The sequence below is a fragment of the Phaenicophaeus curvirostris genome, chromosome 12, assembly GCF_032191515.1.
Source record: "Phaenicophaeus curvirostris isolate KB17595 chromosome 12, BPBGC_Pcur_1.0, whole genome shotgun sequence".
Classification (NCBI taxonomy): Eukaryota; Metazoa; Chordata; class Aves; order Cuculiformes; family Cuculidae; genus Phaenicophaeus; species Phaenicophaeus curvirostris.
The window spans coordinates 4,132,810-4,152,739 of NC_091403.1; the positions used below are offsets into that span (position 1 = coordinate 4,132,810).

General features: G+C 52.0%; 1 protein-coding gene across 2 annotated transcripts; it reads left to right on the forward strand.

Moving 5' to 3' along the window:
• The first annotated feature begins 416 nt into the window (after positions 1 to 416).
• Positions 417 to 19,423, forward strand: ONECUT1 (one cut homeobox 1). Of its 2 annotated transcripts, none has more exons than XM_069866858.1 (2): positions 417 to 1,560; positions 15,958 to 19,423. In XM_069866858.1, exons 1-2 carry the CDS (start codon positions 477 to 479, stop codon positions 16,248 to 16,250), a joined length of 1,377 nt encoding a protein of 458 aa, XP_069722959.1. In that variant the 5' UTR covers positions 417 to 476; the 3' UTR covers positions 16,251 to 19,423. The 2 variants fall into 2 exon arrangements, with proteins under 2 accessions (XP_069722959.1, XP_069722960.1); XM_069866859.1 differs by lacking the exon at positions 15,958 to 19,423 and adding an exon at positions 2,643 to 2,761.
• The last annotated feature ends 507 nt before the right edge of the window (positions 19,424 to 19,930 follow it).

The window sequence follows — 19,930 nt, forward strand, 5'->3', positions numbered from 1 at the left end:
TTTAATAGGGGCGGTGACGTCACGCGGCGGCGGGGGGCGTGGCCTGCGCGGAGGGGGCGTGTCCGCGCATGCGCGGTGGGGGCGGCGGCGGCGCCGCTGCGGCAGCGGAGCGGGGTCCAAACGGCGGAGCGCAGAGCGAGCCATGGCTAGAGATGGCGAGGGACGCGGCCGCACGCCCGCCGCGGCTGCGGAGCCCGGCCTGAGGGAGCGGGGGCCCTAGAGCCGGCCCCACGGCCGCAGCCGACCGCGGGGGGCACGGAACGGAAGAAAAAAAAAAAAAAAAAAAAAGACAAAAAAAAAAAAAAAGGAGGAATAAATAAATCGAGCTATATAAAAAAAAAAAAGGAAAAAAAATTTAAAAAAAAAAAAAAAAAGGAAAAAGCCACCAGCCCGCACGGGAGGAAAGGAAGAAGAGGTCCGGGACGCCCCGCCGCCCACCAGATAGATGAGCGGTCCCGCCGCCCGCCCGGCCGAGGATGAACGCGCAGCTGGCGATGGAGAACATGGGCGACCTGCACGGGGTGAGCCATGAGCCGGTGCCCGCCGCCGCCGAGCTGCTGAGCGGCAGCCCCCACCAGCCCCGCGGCGCCGTGCCCCACCGCGGCGGCCACCTGGCCGCGCACCCGCGCTCCGTGGGCATGGCCTCCATCCTCGACGGCGCCGACTACCACCCGCACCACCGGCCGCCCGAGCACGCCCTGGCCGGCCCCCTGCACCCCACCATGACCATGGCCTGCGAGACGCCCCCCGGCATGAGCATGAGCAGCACCTACACCACGTTGACCCCCCTGCAGCCTCTACCTCCCATCTCGACCGTCTCGGACAAGTTCCCGCACCACCACCACCACCATCACCACCACCACCACCCCCACCAGCGGCTACCGGGCAACGTGAGCGGCAGCTTCACGCTCATGCGGGACGAGAGGGGTCTGGCGTCCATGAACAATCTGTACGCCCCCTACCACAAGGATGTCACCGGCATGGGGCAGAGCCTCTCGCCCTTGTCCGGATCGGGCCTGGGGAGCATCCACAACTCCCAGCAAGGGCTGCCCCACTACGCTCACCCCGGCGCCGCCATGCCCGCCGAGAAAATGCTCACCCCGAACGGATTCGAAGCCCACCACCCTGCCATGCTGGCCAGGCACGGCGAGCAGCACCTCACCCCCCCCTCCGCCGGCATGGTGCCCATCAACGGCATCCCGCACCACCCCCACGCCCACCTCAACGCCCAGGGCCACGGGCAGCTCCTGGGCTCGGCCAGGGAGCAAAACCCTTCTGTAACCGGTTCGCAGGTCAACAGTGGAAGTAATTCAGGGCAAATGGAAGAAATCAATACCAAAGAAGTAGCTCAGAGGATCACCACCGAGCTCAAGCGGTACAGCATCCCCCAGGCTATCTTCGCCCAGAGGGTGCTGTGCCGCTCCCAAGGGACCCTCTCGGACCTGCTGAGGAACCCCAAGCCCTGGAGCAAGCTCAAATCCGGCCGGGAGACCTTCCGCAGGATGTGGAAGTGGCTCCAGGAGCCGGAGTTCCAGCGGATGTCTGCTCTGCGGCTGGCAGGTGAGCCCTGCGGGCCGGTGGGTCGCACCGGGGCCGGGACCGGGGGCCCGGGAAGCCGCCCCGGTGCCTGCCCGGCCCTCCTACCCCCCCCACCCGGCCTCCGCCGCCCCGCTCCTCTCCTCCCCCCCCGCTCCCTCTCCCGGCTCCGCGCGGCTCCGCGGCCCCGGCTGCCAGACAAAGCCGAGCCGGGGCTCGGGCTGCGCACTGCGGCGAGGCGGCTGTGTCCCCCCCGTTATCCCCGCAGGGCCGCATCCCCCGGGCTCCCCGCCTGCCCGGCAGCCGCACCGGGTAGGGCGAGGTGGGGAAAGCTCCAATTATTCACGTTTATCGCGGGGAGAGATGCGCGGGGCCCCGCGGGACCGGGGCTGCCCGGGAGGCGCACCGGGAGGAGAACCGGTGCGTTCGCTTTGTGCTGCGGTGCATCCCTTATCTCCGCATCCCTTTTATCTCCGCATCCCCCTCGGGCTGGGGTCGGTGTGCTGGGACGGGGCGATCCCCTACCCGGGTCCGGCGGCTGAGAGATGCTGTTGGCTAAAAACCTTACGTTTTATTTATTTATTTCCGTCATTAACGTTGATCCGTGGAGTTTGAGTCCCGCGTGGGTGCCCCTGGGCGAGAGGCTCCAGCCTTGTCCCCCTCGGTGCCTCTTCTCCGCCTCCCCCAGCCCCGCCGCCCGCGCTCCCAGCGCAGAGTTTAATACGCCGCGAGTGAGGGTTTGTTAATTAAGTGATAGGTCTCCATTAATTCGTCCCTGGAGAACGCGAGACAGTCGATCCGAGCTGGAGCCGGGGTCACCGATCCGTTTCGCAGACAAAAAAAAAAAAAAAATCGGGGAAGGGCCAAATCTTTCTTTTTTTCAAAGGCACCAACGCTCCTGGCGTTCCCGACGGTGGGAACCGGGAGCCGCTCCCCGAGCTGCGGGGCCGGTTTGAGCCTTTCCGAAGCCCAGCGCGGGGCTCGGAGGGTTTCTCCCTGCACGCCGCGGGGAGGACGTTGCTCCCTCGGGCTCCCAGCCCCGCGGGGCGGGTTTCAAAGGTCTGAGGCGGCAGAAAACGCTCTTTCCGCCTCCCCTTCCTCGACAGCCGCTCCGCCGGGAGCAAACCCTCCTGGTGCCTGCGCTACCCAGGAAAGGAGGACGGCGCTTGCGTTTCCAGCATCCCCGTAACGATCGCTAAGGCGAACTTTCTTCGATTTGCAGCGTGGGGTTTTTTTTTTTTTTATTTTTTTTTTTTTACGGCGCATCCGTCGACCTGCTTCTCCGCTCATTTGCATCGATCGATATTGGAAACAACCCCCTCGCTCCGGAGACTGCTGGCATCCCCTCCCTGGCCCTGCCCGCCGGGAGGCTCCGCCAGCCCCGGGCTCCCCGCGGGGACCGGCCCCGCTCCGCGCAGCTGCCGCCCGGCACAGCCCCCATTGTTCGCTCCGGCCCCTTCCTCCCGCCGCCCTCGCCTAAACGGATCCCGGTAATCCCGTTAGAGGGACAAAGCCTCATTATTCCACCCCACCCCCCCACCCCCTCCCCGTCCCTCCGACGGAGCCCCGGAGCCGGCACCTCGCACCCCGGGGCTCCCCCCCCGGGGCTCTCCCCGCGCCGTCGAAGGGGTTAATTAGCATCCCCGCACCTGGCACGTGCTCATTAGCATCGCGCTGCCCCCCAGCCAATGGGAGCGGCCTCCGCCCCTCCCCGCGCAGCGCTGCGCGCCCCTCCGCGCACCCCCTCTAATCCCCTCCCCCCCCCCCCCCGCCCCGGCTGGAGATGCATCAGGTATCGATTTTATTTGGTGCAGGTTTTTAATGTGTGATGATCTTCCTAAGTGGTAAAAATCTGCCCCCGATTGATATCGATGTGCGAACATCAATTCGAAATATCATAAATTACTCCAGCAGACGCAAATTAAATTTCACATCCAAATTATAACTCGCTCCCGGGCGTTTAAAGAATTATCGGGGAGAGAGAGATACCCGGAGCGGAGCCGTCGCCGCCTTCATTTCTTCCCTTTCTCATTTCCCGGAGGCGGCGAGGGGGATGGAACCTGCTTATTTTAGGCCTGGTAGTCTTGGCCACCACTTTATCTCGAGTATTTGCCCCTTCCAGCCGTCCCTGGGGGTTTTCTACCTCCCAGATTACAGAAGCTCCGACAAATAGAGGAAAAATTGGTAGTTACATGGAAGCAGGATTGAGGTCTTGACACTTCCTGGGCTGTCTCTTGAAATGTAAGCAGAACTGCTAATTGCAAAGCTGACCTCTTCCAGCCTCCATCTTATTCATCCCATCTTCCTTCTCCTCCCTGCTCCCTTTCCTTTGTCTGTCCCCCTCTCCCTCTCCCCCTCCGCCACTGAATATTTATCTATTTGGCCGTTTCTCCGTTAGTTCGTCTTCCCTCCCTCCCCCCGTTCTTCACTGACATTTGGGAGGGCAGAGAAAGGATACAGAAAAGATAAATACAATTAGAAAAAAAAAACCAAACAAAAAAAGACAAAAATTACAAAACCCAAACCGTACAGCCCTTCTGCAGCCGACTGGGATTTAAGGGTGAATTTATTTCAGGTTATTTTCGTAAGGGGGGACCAGGGGAAGGGGAATAGAAGGGGATAAAGGAAGCAAAAACTGACACGCCTTATTCAGGGGAAAAAAACCCAATCGGCTTTGAAGCATTCGTTGTTCCAAACGCATCTGCCCGAGGCACCGGCTGCCCCGGCGGGGCGGGGGGAGCGCCCGGGGGGGAAACGATTCGGGAAGGGGCGAGGGGGGAACGAGGGACCCCAGAGGCCCCTCGGCTTCTCCTGCAGGGCAGACCCGCTTTGCCAGGGGCTCCCTCCGAACCGGGTCGTCCCGAGGGGCTCCTTCCCCTCGGCTTTCCCGAGGGCAGCGGGGGCCGAGGAGAAGGGAGGCGGTGACCCAGCCCTGCGCTCCACGCTCGCCTGCCACCCGACTCTTATTTCTCACGTTCGCAGCTCGTTCTTTCCCTTCCTCTCGTCCTTTCTCCCTCTTAAAGCGAATCCCGGCCGAGCCGAAGCCTTGGGAAGCCGGGGAGAAATTCTCGCCCAATTAACTGTAAAGAAATCGATGCCGCAATCAGAGCGTTTTCCACGTTAAATACGGAACCTAACGAAGACCGTGCGCCCCTCTGGCCCCGCCGCCCCCCGGCGTGCGCCCGGGAGGGTCGGGGCCGCCCCGGTTGCCTCGTTAGGGCCTGTTTAATATTTGCCCGGCGAGGACTTTGCATAAACTCATTTGCACCGGGGAGGCGGAGGGCACCGACCGGCGGCTCCACCGGGGACGGGCCCCGTTCCGCGCCCCGCGGGCGGTGCTGGGGGTGAGCCCCGGAGCCCCGGAGCCCCGGCCCGGGGGGACCCGAGGCCGATGTGGCCCGGGAGGGCGCTGGGAGCCGCGTTTGTTTGCCGCCCGCGTCCTTGCGGCGCGATTGATCTGCGGCCGCGTTTGCCCTCGGTTAATGTTTGCCCGGCGGGGGAGCGGGGCCGGGGAGCCGCGTTCCCCCGCACCGGCCCCGCGGAACCCCGGGGCTCGTTTCTTCGTGTGTTTGTTTGTTTTAATTACCCGCCGCGTGGCGGGGAGGCGCCGGGGGGGGGGGGTGGGGGGCCGTGCCCCGCTGCCGTTCGGACGAAACAGCCTCAAAACGGGGTCGCTCCCGACCGCCTGGGCCGCCCCCCTCGGTTCCCGGGGGCTCTGCGCCATCTACTGACCGGCAGCCCCGCCGGGCCGGGCACCGCGCCCGCGGAGGGAAGCGGCGGCTCCGTCGAGCCCCGCGCTGAGCCCCGGCGGGCGCCGCCGGTGCCGCGGGACGGAGAGGGCGGTGCGGGTTCAGCACCGCGGACAGCTCCCCGCCGCCCCGCTCCGCCCGCGGGCCCCGGGAGCGCCGGGAAACGGAGCCTCCGGGAGCCGCTTTGGGAATAGGGAGCGGGAAGCCCTTATCGGGGCTGGAAAACGCCAGGGAGCCGCCTCCATCCATCGTGGGCAGCGAGACAAAGCCGGTTCCAGAGTAGATCCCCCGCTCCCATGCATATGGATACGTTTTCCCAGAGATCTTATGCATATTCTATCGCTTCCCGAGGATTGATTTTAATGTTGTTATGAACGCCGCAACAGTCAAAACTCTTGCTCGTTTGGAGCCGGCTCCTGCTCTCTGCTTAGCCTTGAGTTTGAGATGGAGAGAGGCTTCAAACGGGGATGATTCCAGAAGAGGCGTCTGCTCAGCACGGATCGCGCGTTACCGGCTTCAGAGAACGAAAAGTGCCTGGAAAATGTGCGATCAGAGGGACGCTCTGTCTAACTTTCAAAAAAAAAATACGGTTAGTTAGTTGAAACTTAACTCTGCTTTAGTTTAAACCTGAAATATTCCACTTTCTGTAACTTCTTCCATCACCGGCGGCCCCGCTCCCGGTCCAGCCCCGCCGTTTCGGGGGCTTTGCCCCCCCCCGGGGTCCAGGTTCCACGGGGACCCCCGCAGCACCGGGAATTAGCACCGGGAATTAGCTCTTCGTGGCTTGCGGGTCCCGGCCGGGCGCCCCGAGGGCTTTCGGGGTCCGGCGGCTCCTTCCCCGCCCCGAGGTGGCAGAGGGGGAGCAGGAGGATCCCCGTAACCGCCCCCCGAAGGACAAAGTCGTTCCGAGAGGGACTTAAATCGCCTCTTCGGCGCGGGAGCCTCCGCTGAAGCGCTGCGGCTCTAAGCGGGGGACACCGGGCACCGAGGGAGCTTTTCCCGGGGACCGAGCCGGCTGCCTCCACCATCAAAACGAGAAATGTCGATTCGCATTTCAAAATGTGAATCTGCTCGGATAAATCACGCCCTGACGGAGAAGCAGCCGGCGCTCTCTGTCTTTCTTCGGAAACGCAGCTTATTGAGCCGTTTTACTTAAGAGGAAGCCGGGTTTATGATGCTGAAAGAGTCGTTTATATGGACAATTTATTAGCTCGGCAGCAGGTTTGATTTTTTCCCCCTGTTTCAGGGGGATGGGGAGTCTCAGCGGTAACATTTTACAGCAATTAAAGCGCGATGGATTGGTTGCGGGGCGAGGACCTTCCATCGGGCTTTTAGAAACGCGCTGCCGCTCCAAATCGCTAAAACTCTTAACCCGGCCCCCGCGGGGGGCTCCTCCTTAGCGACTACGGCCCGTGACCCGCTCTGAGGGGACAGATATCGCTGGGGTGCAGCGATAAGCACCTGCGAGCGCCCCAGGTCTGCGGGAAAGACCCCCCCCCCGGGGCAAACATCGCGGGTGGATCCCCCGCGGGCTGCCGAACCGCCGCCCCCGGAGAGAACGGAGCTCTTCGTGTCGTTATTTCTGCTCCGTTCGAGGCGTGCGTCGCTATTTCGAAGGGAGTTTTCAAAGCGGACCGAGGGCTTAAACGTTTGGAGCGAGGGGAGCGCCCGCAGGGAACGAGCTGGAGGAGCCGTCGGGGTTTTGAGTCAGTTCGACGGCTCCCAGCGCCCCCCGGGGGGTTTGGCTCGAGGATCGAGTCGCTTCCACCGCTCGGAAACGCTCTTCTCGGCGACAGAAAGGGGCTCGGCCGCGGCCCGAGGGTCCGCGGGAGGATGCGCGGCGGCGGGGGCGCTTTAAGGCCCCGCGGGAGGGAGCGGAGCGGGGCGGGGCGAGGGGCGGGGAGGGGCGGAGCTGGAGCGGGGCGGGGACGGGGCAAGGCGGAGCGGGGCAGCGCGGGTGCGGAGCCGCGGGGGTGCGACGCAGGGCAGCGCGGGTGCGGAGTGCTGCGGAGCTCTGCGATGCAGGGTGGTGCGGAGATGTGCGGGTCAGGTGCGGAGCGGGGCAGCGCGGGTGCGGAGCTGTGCAATGCAGGGTGGTGCGGAGTGGAGCTGTGAGATGCAGTGCGGGTGCGGAGCTGTGCAATGCAGCGCGGGTGCGGAGCTGTGCAGTGCAGGGTGATGCGGAGCTGTGGGATGCAGCGCGGGTGCGGAGCGGAGCTGTGGGATGCAGCGCGGGTGCGGAGCTGTGCGATGCAGGGTGGTGCGGAGCTGTGGGATGCAGCGCGGGTGCGGAGCTGTGCAATGCAGGGTGGTGCGGAGCTGTGGGATGCAGCGCGGGTGCGGAGCTGTGCAATGCAGGGTGGTGCGGAGCTGTGCAATGCAGGGTGATGCGGAGCTGTGCAATGCAGGGTGGTGCGGAGCTGTGGGATGCAGCGCGGGTGCGGAGCTGTGCAGTGCAGGGTGATGCGGAGCTGTGGGATGCAGCGCGGGTGCGGAGTGGTGCGGGCAGCGGCGAGGAGCGGGCGCCCCCTAGGGGCCGGGAGCTGCCACTGCCGGGGGGGGGATGAACACGGGCTGAGGCGATGAAAACATTGATGTAGTCACAAAAATCGTTCATTAAGGCAATTTAATCTTTTCTATTAAACGTCCTTTCAATTCGTTTGGGGTAATTAAGATGCAGTTAAAGTGATTAAATTCTAATTACTTATGCTAGACGAGGAAATATTTGTCGCGGGGATACGGTTCACTAAAGACCCAGCTGAAGAAATTTAACGTTTGCTTTAAATGATGTAGCAGGAAAATCGGGGGCTCTCCCCTCCCGATCCACTTAGCGACGTGCCGAGGGATTTGGTTTAGTGTTTGATAGGAATGGTTGGGCTCAACGATCCAGTGGGTCTTTTCCAACCTGGTGATCCTATGATTCTATGATTTTCTCCAGTGGGGATGCCGACTCGCTCAGATCCATCGGCACTAAGTTTGTGCAAAACCCAGAATCCCAAACTGTTGAGTCAGCAACTGTTGAGTCAGATCGAGTTTATTATTCCAGAGGCAGCAAATTAAGGTCCCTCATTTAAATACAGCTCACAGGAGTGAGGTGTTTACCATTCAGTCTCAGCTGGGATCTCTAAGTTGCAGGTTGATGTCATTCTTTGAGCTGCCCATGTAGGGACATATTTTTATCTCTTTTCATGTTATGGAACAACAAAGGAGTGTTGCCTCTGCTTGATGATAGAGAAATAAGATACAGATCAAACGACCTCTGAGCAGAGGGACACAGCCACACTCTAAAAAAAGCGTAAATACAAAACACTGGAGACACGAGGGCAAAATGCTGAGTGATGCCAGGAAAGATGCTGAACGGTTCCAGAGGAGGCTATAAGGATGATCCGAGGGCTGGAGCACCTTCTGTATGAGGACAGGCTGAGAGAGTTGGGGTTGATCAGCTCTGAGGAGACCTTAGAGCAGCTTCCCGTACCTGAAGGGGCTACAAGAAAGCTGGGGAGGGCCTGTTTATAAAGGCTTGTGGTGACAGGATGAGGGGCAATGGGTGTAAACTGGAGAGGGGCAGAGTTAGACTGGACATTAGGAAGAATTTCTTCACCATGAGGGTGGGGAGGCCCTGGCCCAGGTTGCCCAGGGAAGCTGTGGCTGCCCCATCCCTGGAGGGGTTCAAGGCCAGGTTGGATGGGGCTTGAGCAGCCTGGTCTGGTGGGAGGTGTCCCTGCCCATGGCAGGGGGGTTGGAACTGGATGGGCTTTAAGGTCCCTTCCAACCTAAACTATTCTATGAATATTAAGAAGTAATTTAGCGTAGGTTCAGACGTTTCAGAACAGCCCATGCTCCCTTCAGTGGAGTTTTGGAGAGCAACCAATGGACCATGTCACCTCTGCAGGCTTTCATCACTGATGTGTGCATGGCCTCATCTTATGGTGGGTTGAAGCTTTTGGGAACGCTCCTTGCAGCATCAGTGCTCTCCGTTACCTTCTATCATGGGAGGGCCCTGTCTCCAGGCCTCTCGAAGGCCCTCGGACAGTGACACGCAATATGTGGGGGACCTATCAGAGCGAATGGGACACAGCAGCTGTGGTTATTCATCCAGGCCAGGTCGCATAGAGAAGTCTGCCCTCAGGCAGTGTGTGTCTTACAGGATCCTTATCTTGTGCTCATATTCCCCCAGTTATGAAGTTTTTTATAATTAGGAAAGATCTATCATCTGTGTCTCTCTCTCCGCGCTCCAGAGGTGTTATTCACGTGATAAGGATGGAGCTTATCATGCTGTATTATCATCAATGTGAATTTACTGTAAGCTTTTGGCTACTTGCTTCCACCGGGCAGCCTGGGCAATTAGGAATATGTCTGATAGTCAAATTCCTTAAGCATTTCCAACCTTCTATAGAAATCCTGGTGCCTTTTGCACCCAAAGGTAGAGCCTCCTTCAGAAGAATATACTCCAGGATAGTTCCTATCTTGTACAAGTGAAGAGTTTCCACTCTTTGAAAATGTTATTAGCTATTTTGTGTTGCTTCAAAAATAGAAGCAGATGCTTTAGAAGGAGATTCCCAGTGTCCTAGAAGGCACAGTTCAGACTGTAGCTGAGGAGGGTCCCAGCCTTTATAGCCCTTTAGACAGCAGAGATTAGAAAATACATGTAAGGAGAGATTCTAAAAGGGGGTGTTTAGCCTGGAGAAGAGGAGGCTGAGGGGAGACCTCATTGCTCTCTACAACTACCTGAAAGGAGGTTGTGGAGAGGAGGGAGCTGGGCTCTTCTCCCAAGTGACAGGGGACAGGACCAGAGGGAATGGCCTCAAGCTCCGCCAGGGGAGGTTCAGGCTGGACATTAGGAAAAAATTCTTCACAGAAAGGGTCATTGGGCACTGGCAGAGGCTGCCCAGGGAGGGGGTTGAGTCCCCTTCCCTGGAGGTGTTTAAGGCACGGGTGGACGAGGTGCTAAGGGACATGGGTTAGTGTTTGATAGGAATGGTTGGACTCGATGATCCGGTGGGTCTCTTCCAACCTGGTGATTCTATGATTCTATGACTTCTATGATGTTTCTAAGAGATGTCCTTTACCCATGTGGTTGGAATAGCTAGAAGACTAGGCCTCGTGAGAGGAGGGAGGAAAGGTCATCACAAAACTTTTGAGAAGACTCAAGTCAATCTAAAATATGTCTTCTTGTCTCTCCTGTGGAAAACACAGAAATGATGGCTTCTGCCAGCACTCCTTTGAGCTGGGGTCCATCATTTCTTGGGGTTTTCCCACTCCTGGGAAGGGTGACTGCTCTGAACCTGCAGCAATGAAGCTGTTGGCTTGTAAACTCCTCATTGCTTTCTGGGACTCTCGCACTGGAGTCTTTGTGAGAAGCAGAAAACAGTTGTTTGTTTGTTTGTTTTACTTCTACCTGCCTGAAGCAGATGTAATGCTCGTGAATAGTAAGGGTGAGACAGTCCTGAAAACTAAACCGGTCTAGTGAGGGTGGTGGTGAAAACCACAGAGCTCAGCGCTGAGTTTTCTTTCTGATGTGAAGCAACCAGAAAGTGCTTCCTCAGGCAAGACAGAGCCAAGCCCACGCTTGTGAGAGATCCCAAATCCTCTTTGTTACCCAAAAAGCATATTTTGGCTGCAAAAAGGGTTCCTACAGACTCAGACTCCTTCTGTCTGTGTCCCTCCTCCTTTTCCAGCTATTTTGTACAGTCAAAAAACTGGCCATGGCCATCGTGTGTGCCTATCCTGGAGCGACAGGAACTGCAGTTGGTGAAGAATGTGACCCTTCGGACCGAGTGGCCACGACCTCAGCCTGTCGTTGTGCGTGTAAGAGCGCGGCTCTCAATGCCAGGTCTGAAATCCCCTAAATCCTCCTTCTTCTTCCTCAGCATCTGCCACTTCTCCATCCTGTGCCTGTGCACTCAAGGTGGCAGCTTGGTGAGAGGCGTCCTCTGCCCTCCCCACGAGCCATGGGGGTGGAATCGTGGTGGTATTTTATTATGTGCCCCAAACAAACCAGCAGAAAGCAGGGTCGTTGAGAATATTACCAGTTTCATCCTTTGCTTCTGGTTTCTAGAAAGGATTATTTGTGTTTGCCAGATATAGCTATGCAGATGCGGATGCACCGAGTGCTCCTGAAAATTGATTTATAGTAATGAGGGTTTTTTTTCCTTAGATTTTAAGAAGAAATCCACCCTCTAGGGATGGAAGACTAGATCAAGTGCCAGGGTTAACACCTGAGCTTACTGTAATCTTGACTTTTAGACTGACAGAACGGTGTAGTTCACAGGTGGGAGAAATATATCGTCTTCACTGACTCAGCCTAAAGATGGAATCGGTGTGTTGTCGGAGAGGAGGCTTTGCTGCTCACACCTCAGGCAGAGCAGGACTGATCCCACGATGCTGCACAGAGCTGCAGGGGTGAAATCCTGGTTCTGTATCCCACACGGGCAACTGAGCCTCCGCGAGATGTACAGACCTTGCGAGGTTTGGCAAGTTGACTCCGTCAAATCCCTCGGGCAACTTAGAAGGAACAAAGGGAGACAAAAATAGATTGATGGGCTGTAACAGGAGAATTGCAAGTGTCAAAAATATCTGTTGCTCAGGGCAGAGGAAGATGGAAGTGACTGGAAAAGGCCAGAGTTCAGCAGTGGATTTATAAGGCTCCTTCTAGCACTGATAATATTACATTGTCATGTCTGCACGTGTGTTGCCAGAGTCAGGGTTACTCTTTCTTTATCCTCTGCTTTGTTTTTTTTACTTAAGTAGACTTTCTTAAGGGTTTTTAAAAGGCATCACAGAGAGCATCGCTCAGCTGGGGCAGCCTAGAGAATATGTCTGGCTGCACTGGGGAGCGAGGGCAGCGCGCGAGCGGGGAGCCGTGGGAGAGGTTCATGTCTTTGGGGAGCACAGCACCCCACGAAGCACCTGGATCCACCTTCTGTGCCGTACGAGAGGGTCTGCTCGCAGTGCCAAGGGCACATGAAGGACATCAGTGCAAATTACTTTTATTTTGTTCTGCTGCGTAAAATAAAATCCGGATGAAGACGTGCGATAAACCCTTTTGAAAACAGCCTTTGGTGCTTTTTCAGACACCGTTTCTGACTTCAGTGGACAGCCTGGCTAGTGTTAGAGGAGGAGCTGGCGTAGCTGCTTTGTCTGAGCGTGACCTGGGCTGAGCAGAGGCTGCTGTCACCGGGCTGGATGGCCCCGATTTGTCAGCCCTCACCAGGCTCTGTGCCTGCTCTGGATAGACTCTCGCATCGGAGCAGATTTTATCCCGTGGTGTACATTTGTTCTCTGGCAAGCTGGAAGCTACAATTTATTATTAAAATTGATTGGCTCCAGTGCAGAGAAAACGATCGTAAGGAAACCCTATTACGGTTTTTCATTATCACCATTATTTATTTTTAAGTGCTATTAATATTCCTGAGCCTGGACAAGGCAGAAGATGAGAGGTGGTATCCACCCTTGCTGCTCACTACTCAAGTCCTAACAGTACTGTCCGCAAGGGCTCTTTGAACAATTAAGCATATTGGAACAGTTTTGCTCGTAATCTACCTCTGGCGAATGCCAGAGCTGAAAAGGAAACAAGTTGGCATTGCTTGGAAATTTTGTGGATTTTGAAGGTGTTCCCAGCCTCCTCCAGGTGGAAAAAGGCTCTGTGAGCAATACTGAGCAGGGCCAGGGCTGGTGTGCTGGCTAAACCAGAGCATGCCTTCACCTTCTCCCAATGGCTGTGGACCAAGTCTTAGGAAACCAACACTCCCGCATAATATTTTGTTAAAAAATAAAGTTCACAACAGCCTGCAGGAGGAAGGGATGGCCCCCCAGCTTCTCCAGGGAGCACCATAGGAGCCTCAATGCTTGCTTTCTAATGGGCTTGACTGAAATGCAAAACATTGACTTATTTGTATCATAGACTGGGAAAGGTTTATTTTTTTCTCCTCAGCAATGAGCACTGTTTTCTTACCTCTATGGTGTTACTAGCAGTGATTAGGAGGTTTTGATACAACTTCAGTTGAAGAACAAGATATGTTGTAACTCTTGGGACATTTTCTAAGGAAATAATCCTTCAGGAATATTACGGTTCAGGAGAGGAGCACAAGCTTAGGAAGACAATGTGTTAAGCAGTTTAGTTAACAGTGGATGGTTGCTTTTTTGTTCTTCTCTATGATTTCAGAGAATGCATGTGGTAGATTGTGATGGAAACCCCAGAGATTTACACCACTAATTGAAGTAGTTTTGCATTTAGTGCTGCGACTGTTGTTTGAGATGCGATGATTCCCACTGAAGCATCATCCAGTGCTGACTCGGTTCACACTATTTCTGTAGTTAGGATTTTGTGACAAACGATGATCTGGACAGAGTATCTAAGCAGAGGCTGGGATCTGTGTAGTCTTTGAAAAAGGAAGGTCTAAAGCAGCATGAGCAGAAATGAAGTGTTGGGCATGGCAGACGTTACCCGAGTTTGGTTTGTCTCTTTTTGTGCAGGAGCATGTTAGCAGGGGCAGAGTCGGAGCTGGAGGCTGTTACAGAGCCCAGCTTCTGAGGCAGCTTTCACGGGACCTTCTAGTGTCATGTGGTTGGGTATATCTAAAAGATCGAGATGCTGTTGATATCTTCTTTGCCCTTCATTCCTAATACTTCTTGGTAAACACCAGACTATTCTTGCAAGAGTACTTTTAGTTATCAATGTTACCTCAGTGGGGATGCAGAGTTATTGCTATAGGAACTCAATAAAAGAAGTGGTTACTCTTACAAAAAGTGGCGTATTTTGATTTAAGCTAAAGTACGGTTGCGTTTCATCTGAACAGTTGTGGTGTTTTGGAAGTTAAGACAGAACGTCCCTCTCAGAGTATGTTTTCTTAGTTTCTGTCCCAGGCACTGTTCATTCTTTGAAGATGATAACACCTTGTGTTCAGTGTGGTTGGGGCTGAACGACGCCTCTTCTGGAATTGCCTCTGTTTGGAGATTCTACGTATCTTATAAGGCAAGGTCAGGCAGAGCTGGAGCCGGCTCCGAATTAGCAAGAGTTTTGACTGTTGTGACGTTTCATATCATTAAAATTAGACCTTGGAAAGTAATAGAAAATACATGAGATTTCTGGGAAAAAATTATACATCTGCATGTAATTGGGAAATCCATTCTGTCCCAGCTCTTGTCTGGCTGCACACGGTTGATGGAGATCACTCCCTCGCATTGCCCTGGCCTGATAAAGGGTGCTTGCATTCTAAAACTCCAAAATGAGTCTTAGAGAGTTTTATTTGCTGGCATTTTCGGTATCAAACTGATACCCACAGTGAATTTAGCAGCTTGACTTCAGGGGGGGAACTCACTTGCAAGAGGAAACCTGATTTTCAGCCCAGAAGCTCCACAGTATTTTTGCGCCCAGGATGTAAGCTCAAAGCACTCTTCAAAGGTTTTCAGATGAAAATAACTGTAGAAGATGCGCGTTTGACATCCCAGTCCAATTGATCGATGTGTCATTGCTTATGAAAGAACTGGAATATGTATTGTTAGGGAGCTCTTCAAAAGCTTCTCCTCAGAGGGGCTGAGTTGCTGCTGCGCTGGTCCCTGCCTGGGCCAGTAGAAGGTGCCTTTGCACCTCCTGAGTTTTGCTGTCTGATCTGTGCAGCTGCTGTTTCTCCAAGTACAAAGGGCGGATGACTATTTTTATACCTCTCTTGAGCAATTAAACACTCGTGCTAAGGCTGGCTCTCGGTAGCAATAAAAGATGTAGGAAGGACTTCTGTAATTTGCCTTTTTTTTTCATTCCAGTAACCGTAGAATAGGTAGAGGTACTGCACAAAATTCTTCGTGTAATCAGCACTGACCTCCACAGAAATCAGGACTAGACAAGCTCAGAGACATCCATATTACCTTCAGAAATACATCTCTACATCAGCATTAAAAGACATTGTTTGTTTCCCCCTCTTTCTCTAACAACTTTAGGCTCTTTTGAAACTGAGATAGAGCAATCTGTCCTCCCAATGAAACCTTTTGCCTTAGCGAAATGCTAACGATGATGAGCTGGGAGACAGTCCAAGGTTGGCAAGGGAAACGGAGTCCGTCTCCAGGCCCACTGGATCCTGCCTGGCAGATGGTCTGCAAGGCAGATTTCAAATTGCAAGTGCAAAATAACGTTCTGAAAGGGAAAGAAGGGATGATGGATGTAACAAGATGAAATTCCATAAGGAAGATTAACTATATTGTTGTTCTGCATGTCAAAACGCGGTTTATTTCGTTCAGAATACATGATCATTTGGCCTGTAAGACTGTAGTAGCATCCCGGTTTCTCCCAATTACTTCTCAGCCAATAAAAAGCTACAGAAATTAACTGACAGCAAATAATGAAGGTGAAAAAGGTGGGCAAGTTTGACTTTATAGATCAGTGAATTTCCGCTCCATCTCACAGGGATGTTACATAGTTAAATTCCCAGCACTAACGCGTGTTCTCAAAGTAGCAACTCTCAGTAGTAGCGTTTGAGTTTTAACAGACAATAAGAAAGAATTTCTGTTCTATATATTTTTATTATCTATAGCAGGTTAGAAATTTAAATTGGCGTGTCATACGTCCTCTTCTAATTTGGAAGCTGAAATGAATGATCCTTTTTCCCTGGTTTGTTCTATACTGCATTCCTGCAGACTCTCTTCCAGCCCTGTCTAACCACCCTCCCCTTTCTTGCAGCGTGCAAGAGGAAAGAACAAGAGCACGGGAAGGATAGAGGGAATACCCCCAAAAAACCTCGGTTAGTCTTCACAGATGTCCAGCGTCGAACTCTACATGCAATATTCAAGGAAAATAAGCGTCCATCCAAAGAATTACAAATCACCATTTCCCAGCAGCTCGGGTTGGAGCTGAGCACCGTCAGCAACTTTTTCATGAATGCACGGAGGAGGAGTCTGGATAAGTGGCAAGACGAGGGCAGCTCCAATTCAGGCAACTCATCTTCTTCATCAAGCACTTGTACCAAAGCATGAAGGAATAACCACGAACTAAACCTCGGTGGAAAAGCTTTAAAAATAAATAAATAACTAAAGACAGACCAGGACCTCAAGATAGCAGGTTTATACTTAGAACTATTTGAAAAAATGTTATTTATAAGTCCAAAGAAACCAAAGACTTATCTCACCTGCATTATGACTTTGTTCTAAGACACACACTTTAGTAGGATGACGACTTGCAAAAAATAGAGGACGAAGAAAGTGGAATGGAGGGAATGAAACGGAACGCAAAGAGAAGAGAAGCAGACCACTGGTCTTACACCTTCACCCATGATCATTTTCACCATCCTTGGCTATTTAGTGGTTTGGAGCATAGTGATTCCTTGTCGTTGAACGGACATCTCTTCAGATACGGCTCTTCATTTCCACAGCAATTGCCATGAAGGTGTATAGTTGTGCACACCAGTGGTTAGGGACTTAGTCAGGGCTGGTCTTCAGAGAGGCTTGTGCCGTGGCACAACCGACAAAGCGTGGAGTCGTCTGAATTCATTTGAATGGTAGTGTGATTTTTGCTGTTTCATGGTTTGAACTTAACCAGTGCAATGCCTGGAGACAAGTTCAAACTAGGCAAAGAAATTTTGAATGGTACCTAAACCAGTGCATTCTCTTTGTTTGTTAAGGAATGTTCAGATTTAAAAAAGGAAAACTATTCCATCCATAAAAAAAAAATCGACTAGCTACCAAAGAACACATTTAATAATTATATTGCAGGTATTTTATTGCAATGATTTTAATATTCCAAAGCTATTTTTACACAAAATACTATGTAGAGTTATAGGTATAAACTAATCTAACTGTATAACACATAAAACTTGTAATCAAGACTGTTATTTGCAATTCGTAAAACCACATTATTGTTTCTTTCCGTGATTGGCAAGAAAGAATGTCATCCGAGGAGATGGCAGCCCCTGTCGGAGCACACGTACTGATAATGGGATGCTGCTTCGGTTGAAGTCAGTCAGCTCTTTTTGTTGCTGACTTCAACGGGAGCAAAAAAAGGGCTGTTAGAGCTGTGTGTAAGACGGTGTGGTAGGTATCCTGCACGCATCCCCTTATTACACTCTCCCAGGCTGATATTGCTGGAAGCCCGTTGAACAACGCTCTTTGCAAGCCGTGTGCTGTATGTAAATATAGCTCAGCTCTGCCATCTAGCCTGCAAACAGGAGACCTGAGGGATCGTGTCTGCAAAAATGAAAAGAATTGCAAAATGTAAAACCACAGGGCTCAGCATCTGATCAATACTCATTGACATCGGTGAGCTTTTTTTTACCTATTGACTTCACTAGGCAAAGGAATAGCAATAGTTTTGAAGGCTCACGGGCTTTACATCTTGAAAACAGTGGTGCAACATCAGTTAATGTTGGTGGGAAGAGCTCCAAAAGGAGCTCCAGTAGCACTTTTGGAAGCCAAATTGCGGTTCCTCTGAAGCCGATAGTAAAATTCCCATGATACTGAGATACAGCCTGAAGTTTTGCAGCGTTGTATCTGTGCGTAGCAGGCTGAGCTTTTGTCCTGTGCATTCTTTCTTGCTCATCTATTAATCAGGATAATGCATGAAATAGTTTAAAATATGTAGCTGAAAAGCTTTACATGCTTTGTCGCCAACAGACCCGTAGAAATCACCCCATTCCTACTCTGATAAAATTAAAAAGAAAAGCGTGCAACATCTTCATATTAAATTTTAGCGTAAGGGGAGAATAGACTTTAAAAACCATACATGTGCCTGTTAGACTTCTAACTGGTGTTTCAAATTACTGTAGGAATTCTACTAGGTATATTAAATTCCAAAGTAACCAAATATGCAGGTATAGGCCCAATGCAAGGATTAGAAATAGGTAATCTTACTTATACCTTTTTTTCTTTAAAAAAAAAAAAAACAAAACCAAAAAAAACCAAAAAAAAAAAAGAGAGATAAAAGGAAAATTCAAGGTAAACTAGAATCTGATCACCATGAACAATAGCAGATACTGGTTTTGGGGATGAAGCCCACTCGAAATACTAGTGACACCAAAGGTAAGCAACTTCCTAGCACCAGTGATTTCCTGAGAGGACAGGGTCTAGTCAGGGTTCAGGGTATACAGTTAATTTCCAGTAAGTGTTTAGAATGCAGCTGAAATATCTCTTTATTAAAATAAAGTCAAATAAACCCAAGATTTTTGGCACTGAATATTTCTCCACTTTTTCCTACATTAAACCCACTTTAAGACTGAGAAAGCAATTGGCTATGAAAATATCATAGAATCCGTGAATTTTTTAAGTCTCTAGCTTACCTTAAATTTTAGCAAGCTTTCTTTTAAAGTGTCCCATCCCCACAGAGACATATTTGACATGGAGACGTTAACGAGTTCATATATAAAGTATCTTATGAATTCAGTCTCATTAGTGTAAGGTTAATTGAAGGACAGTGATACCTAACATTTTAGTTTTTTTTCCAGCAAAACACTGCTTTGTAACGTACCTATAGTTTAGAAAAGAAAGCCTTATTTATTTAAAACTTGAGAAATTAAAAATGCAGGGAAATTCAAAGTACATTGCCGCATTTTTTTAGTATTTTCATTGTATTGTCTTTAGAGACTACTTGCTGAAACCAAAGAGAACTTTCATACCAGCATTAAATTTGCACCCAATATGCAATTTCAGGATCTCTGATACACACGCATGCAAGCCCCCAAATAGGTCTGTGTATATATACACGCCCACACATTTTGATGGGGCGTCTGTATGTATACACGCGCACACATGCATCCACACACACTAAAACAGATGCACAAGTTATAGTTTTTAAGTGTTTTGGGTTTTTTTTTTTGTTTTGTTTCGTTTATTTTTTTCACATGTCTGTTTAAGTATATAGAAACCTTTTGGGTTTTTTATAAGCCATTAGGAACAAACCCACGCTTCCCATTAAGCAATACGCGCCTCATACTCTGAATAGGCAAAGAACACACTTTCCTTTAAGCAAATAACTATGGAACTGCTCATTCTACCTGTAAAGCTGTTTTACCTCTGTGCAGACTGCCCGGCTGCACCGACTGAAGCACGGACAGGCTACCTGCTGCTCCCTGGCTTGGATTATTGCCATTCTTTAGCAGGGCATCCTTAAGGGGGAGCTTTTTTCCTAATGCTACTCTTAGCGTCACACCAGAAAGCCTGTCTCTGTTGTATTTAGTGTTAGTCTTTCCATTCACTTCATTCCTGACAAAAAGGAAATCAGCTTCAAATTCAACAAAAGGACCTAAAAAATCTGCCAGGAAGGCTTAGGAGAGGGAGCAGAACCTGAAACGGTTTGGGAGCATCAGGAGATGGGGCTTCAGTCAAAGGTGACTCCACGGGCAAGAGGGCATTTGGAACACACATTCGGCTTTTAGGCTGCAACCAAACCTGACCGCGGTGACCCATGAGGGGAGGCTGGCCAAGAGGTGAACCATCCGCATCCATCCCCATTGTAAATGGCATTATTAGCTTTCCAGGAAAGAAAATAAAAATCAGACTGACCCATCCCGCTACTTTAGCCCCCAACATCGCTTTCCAGGGGCCTCAGCCTCCTCTCCTTACTCAGGTAAAGCAAACCCAACAAGAGCGAGCGAGCCAGCAATAGGGCTTTCGCTTGGGAATTTGCTCCTGCTCCGACCGATGCCAGAAGCAAATTCCCAAGCAGC

Coding starts and splice junctions, on each gene's coding strand:
- ONECUT1 (XM_069866858.1), top strand. CDS start 477: ATGAACGCGCAGCTGGCGATGGAGAACATGGGCGACCTGCACGGGGTG. Junction 1,561..15,957: donor GTCTGCTCTGCGGCTGGCAG/GTGAGCCCTGCG, acceptor CCTTTCTTGCAG/CGTGCAAGAGGAAAGAACAA.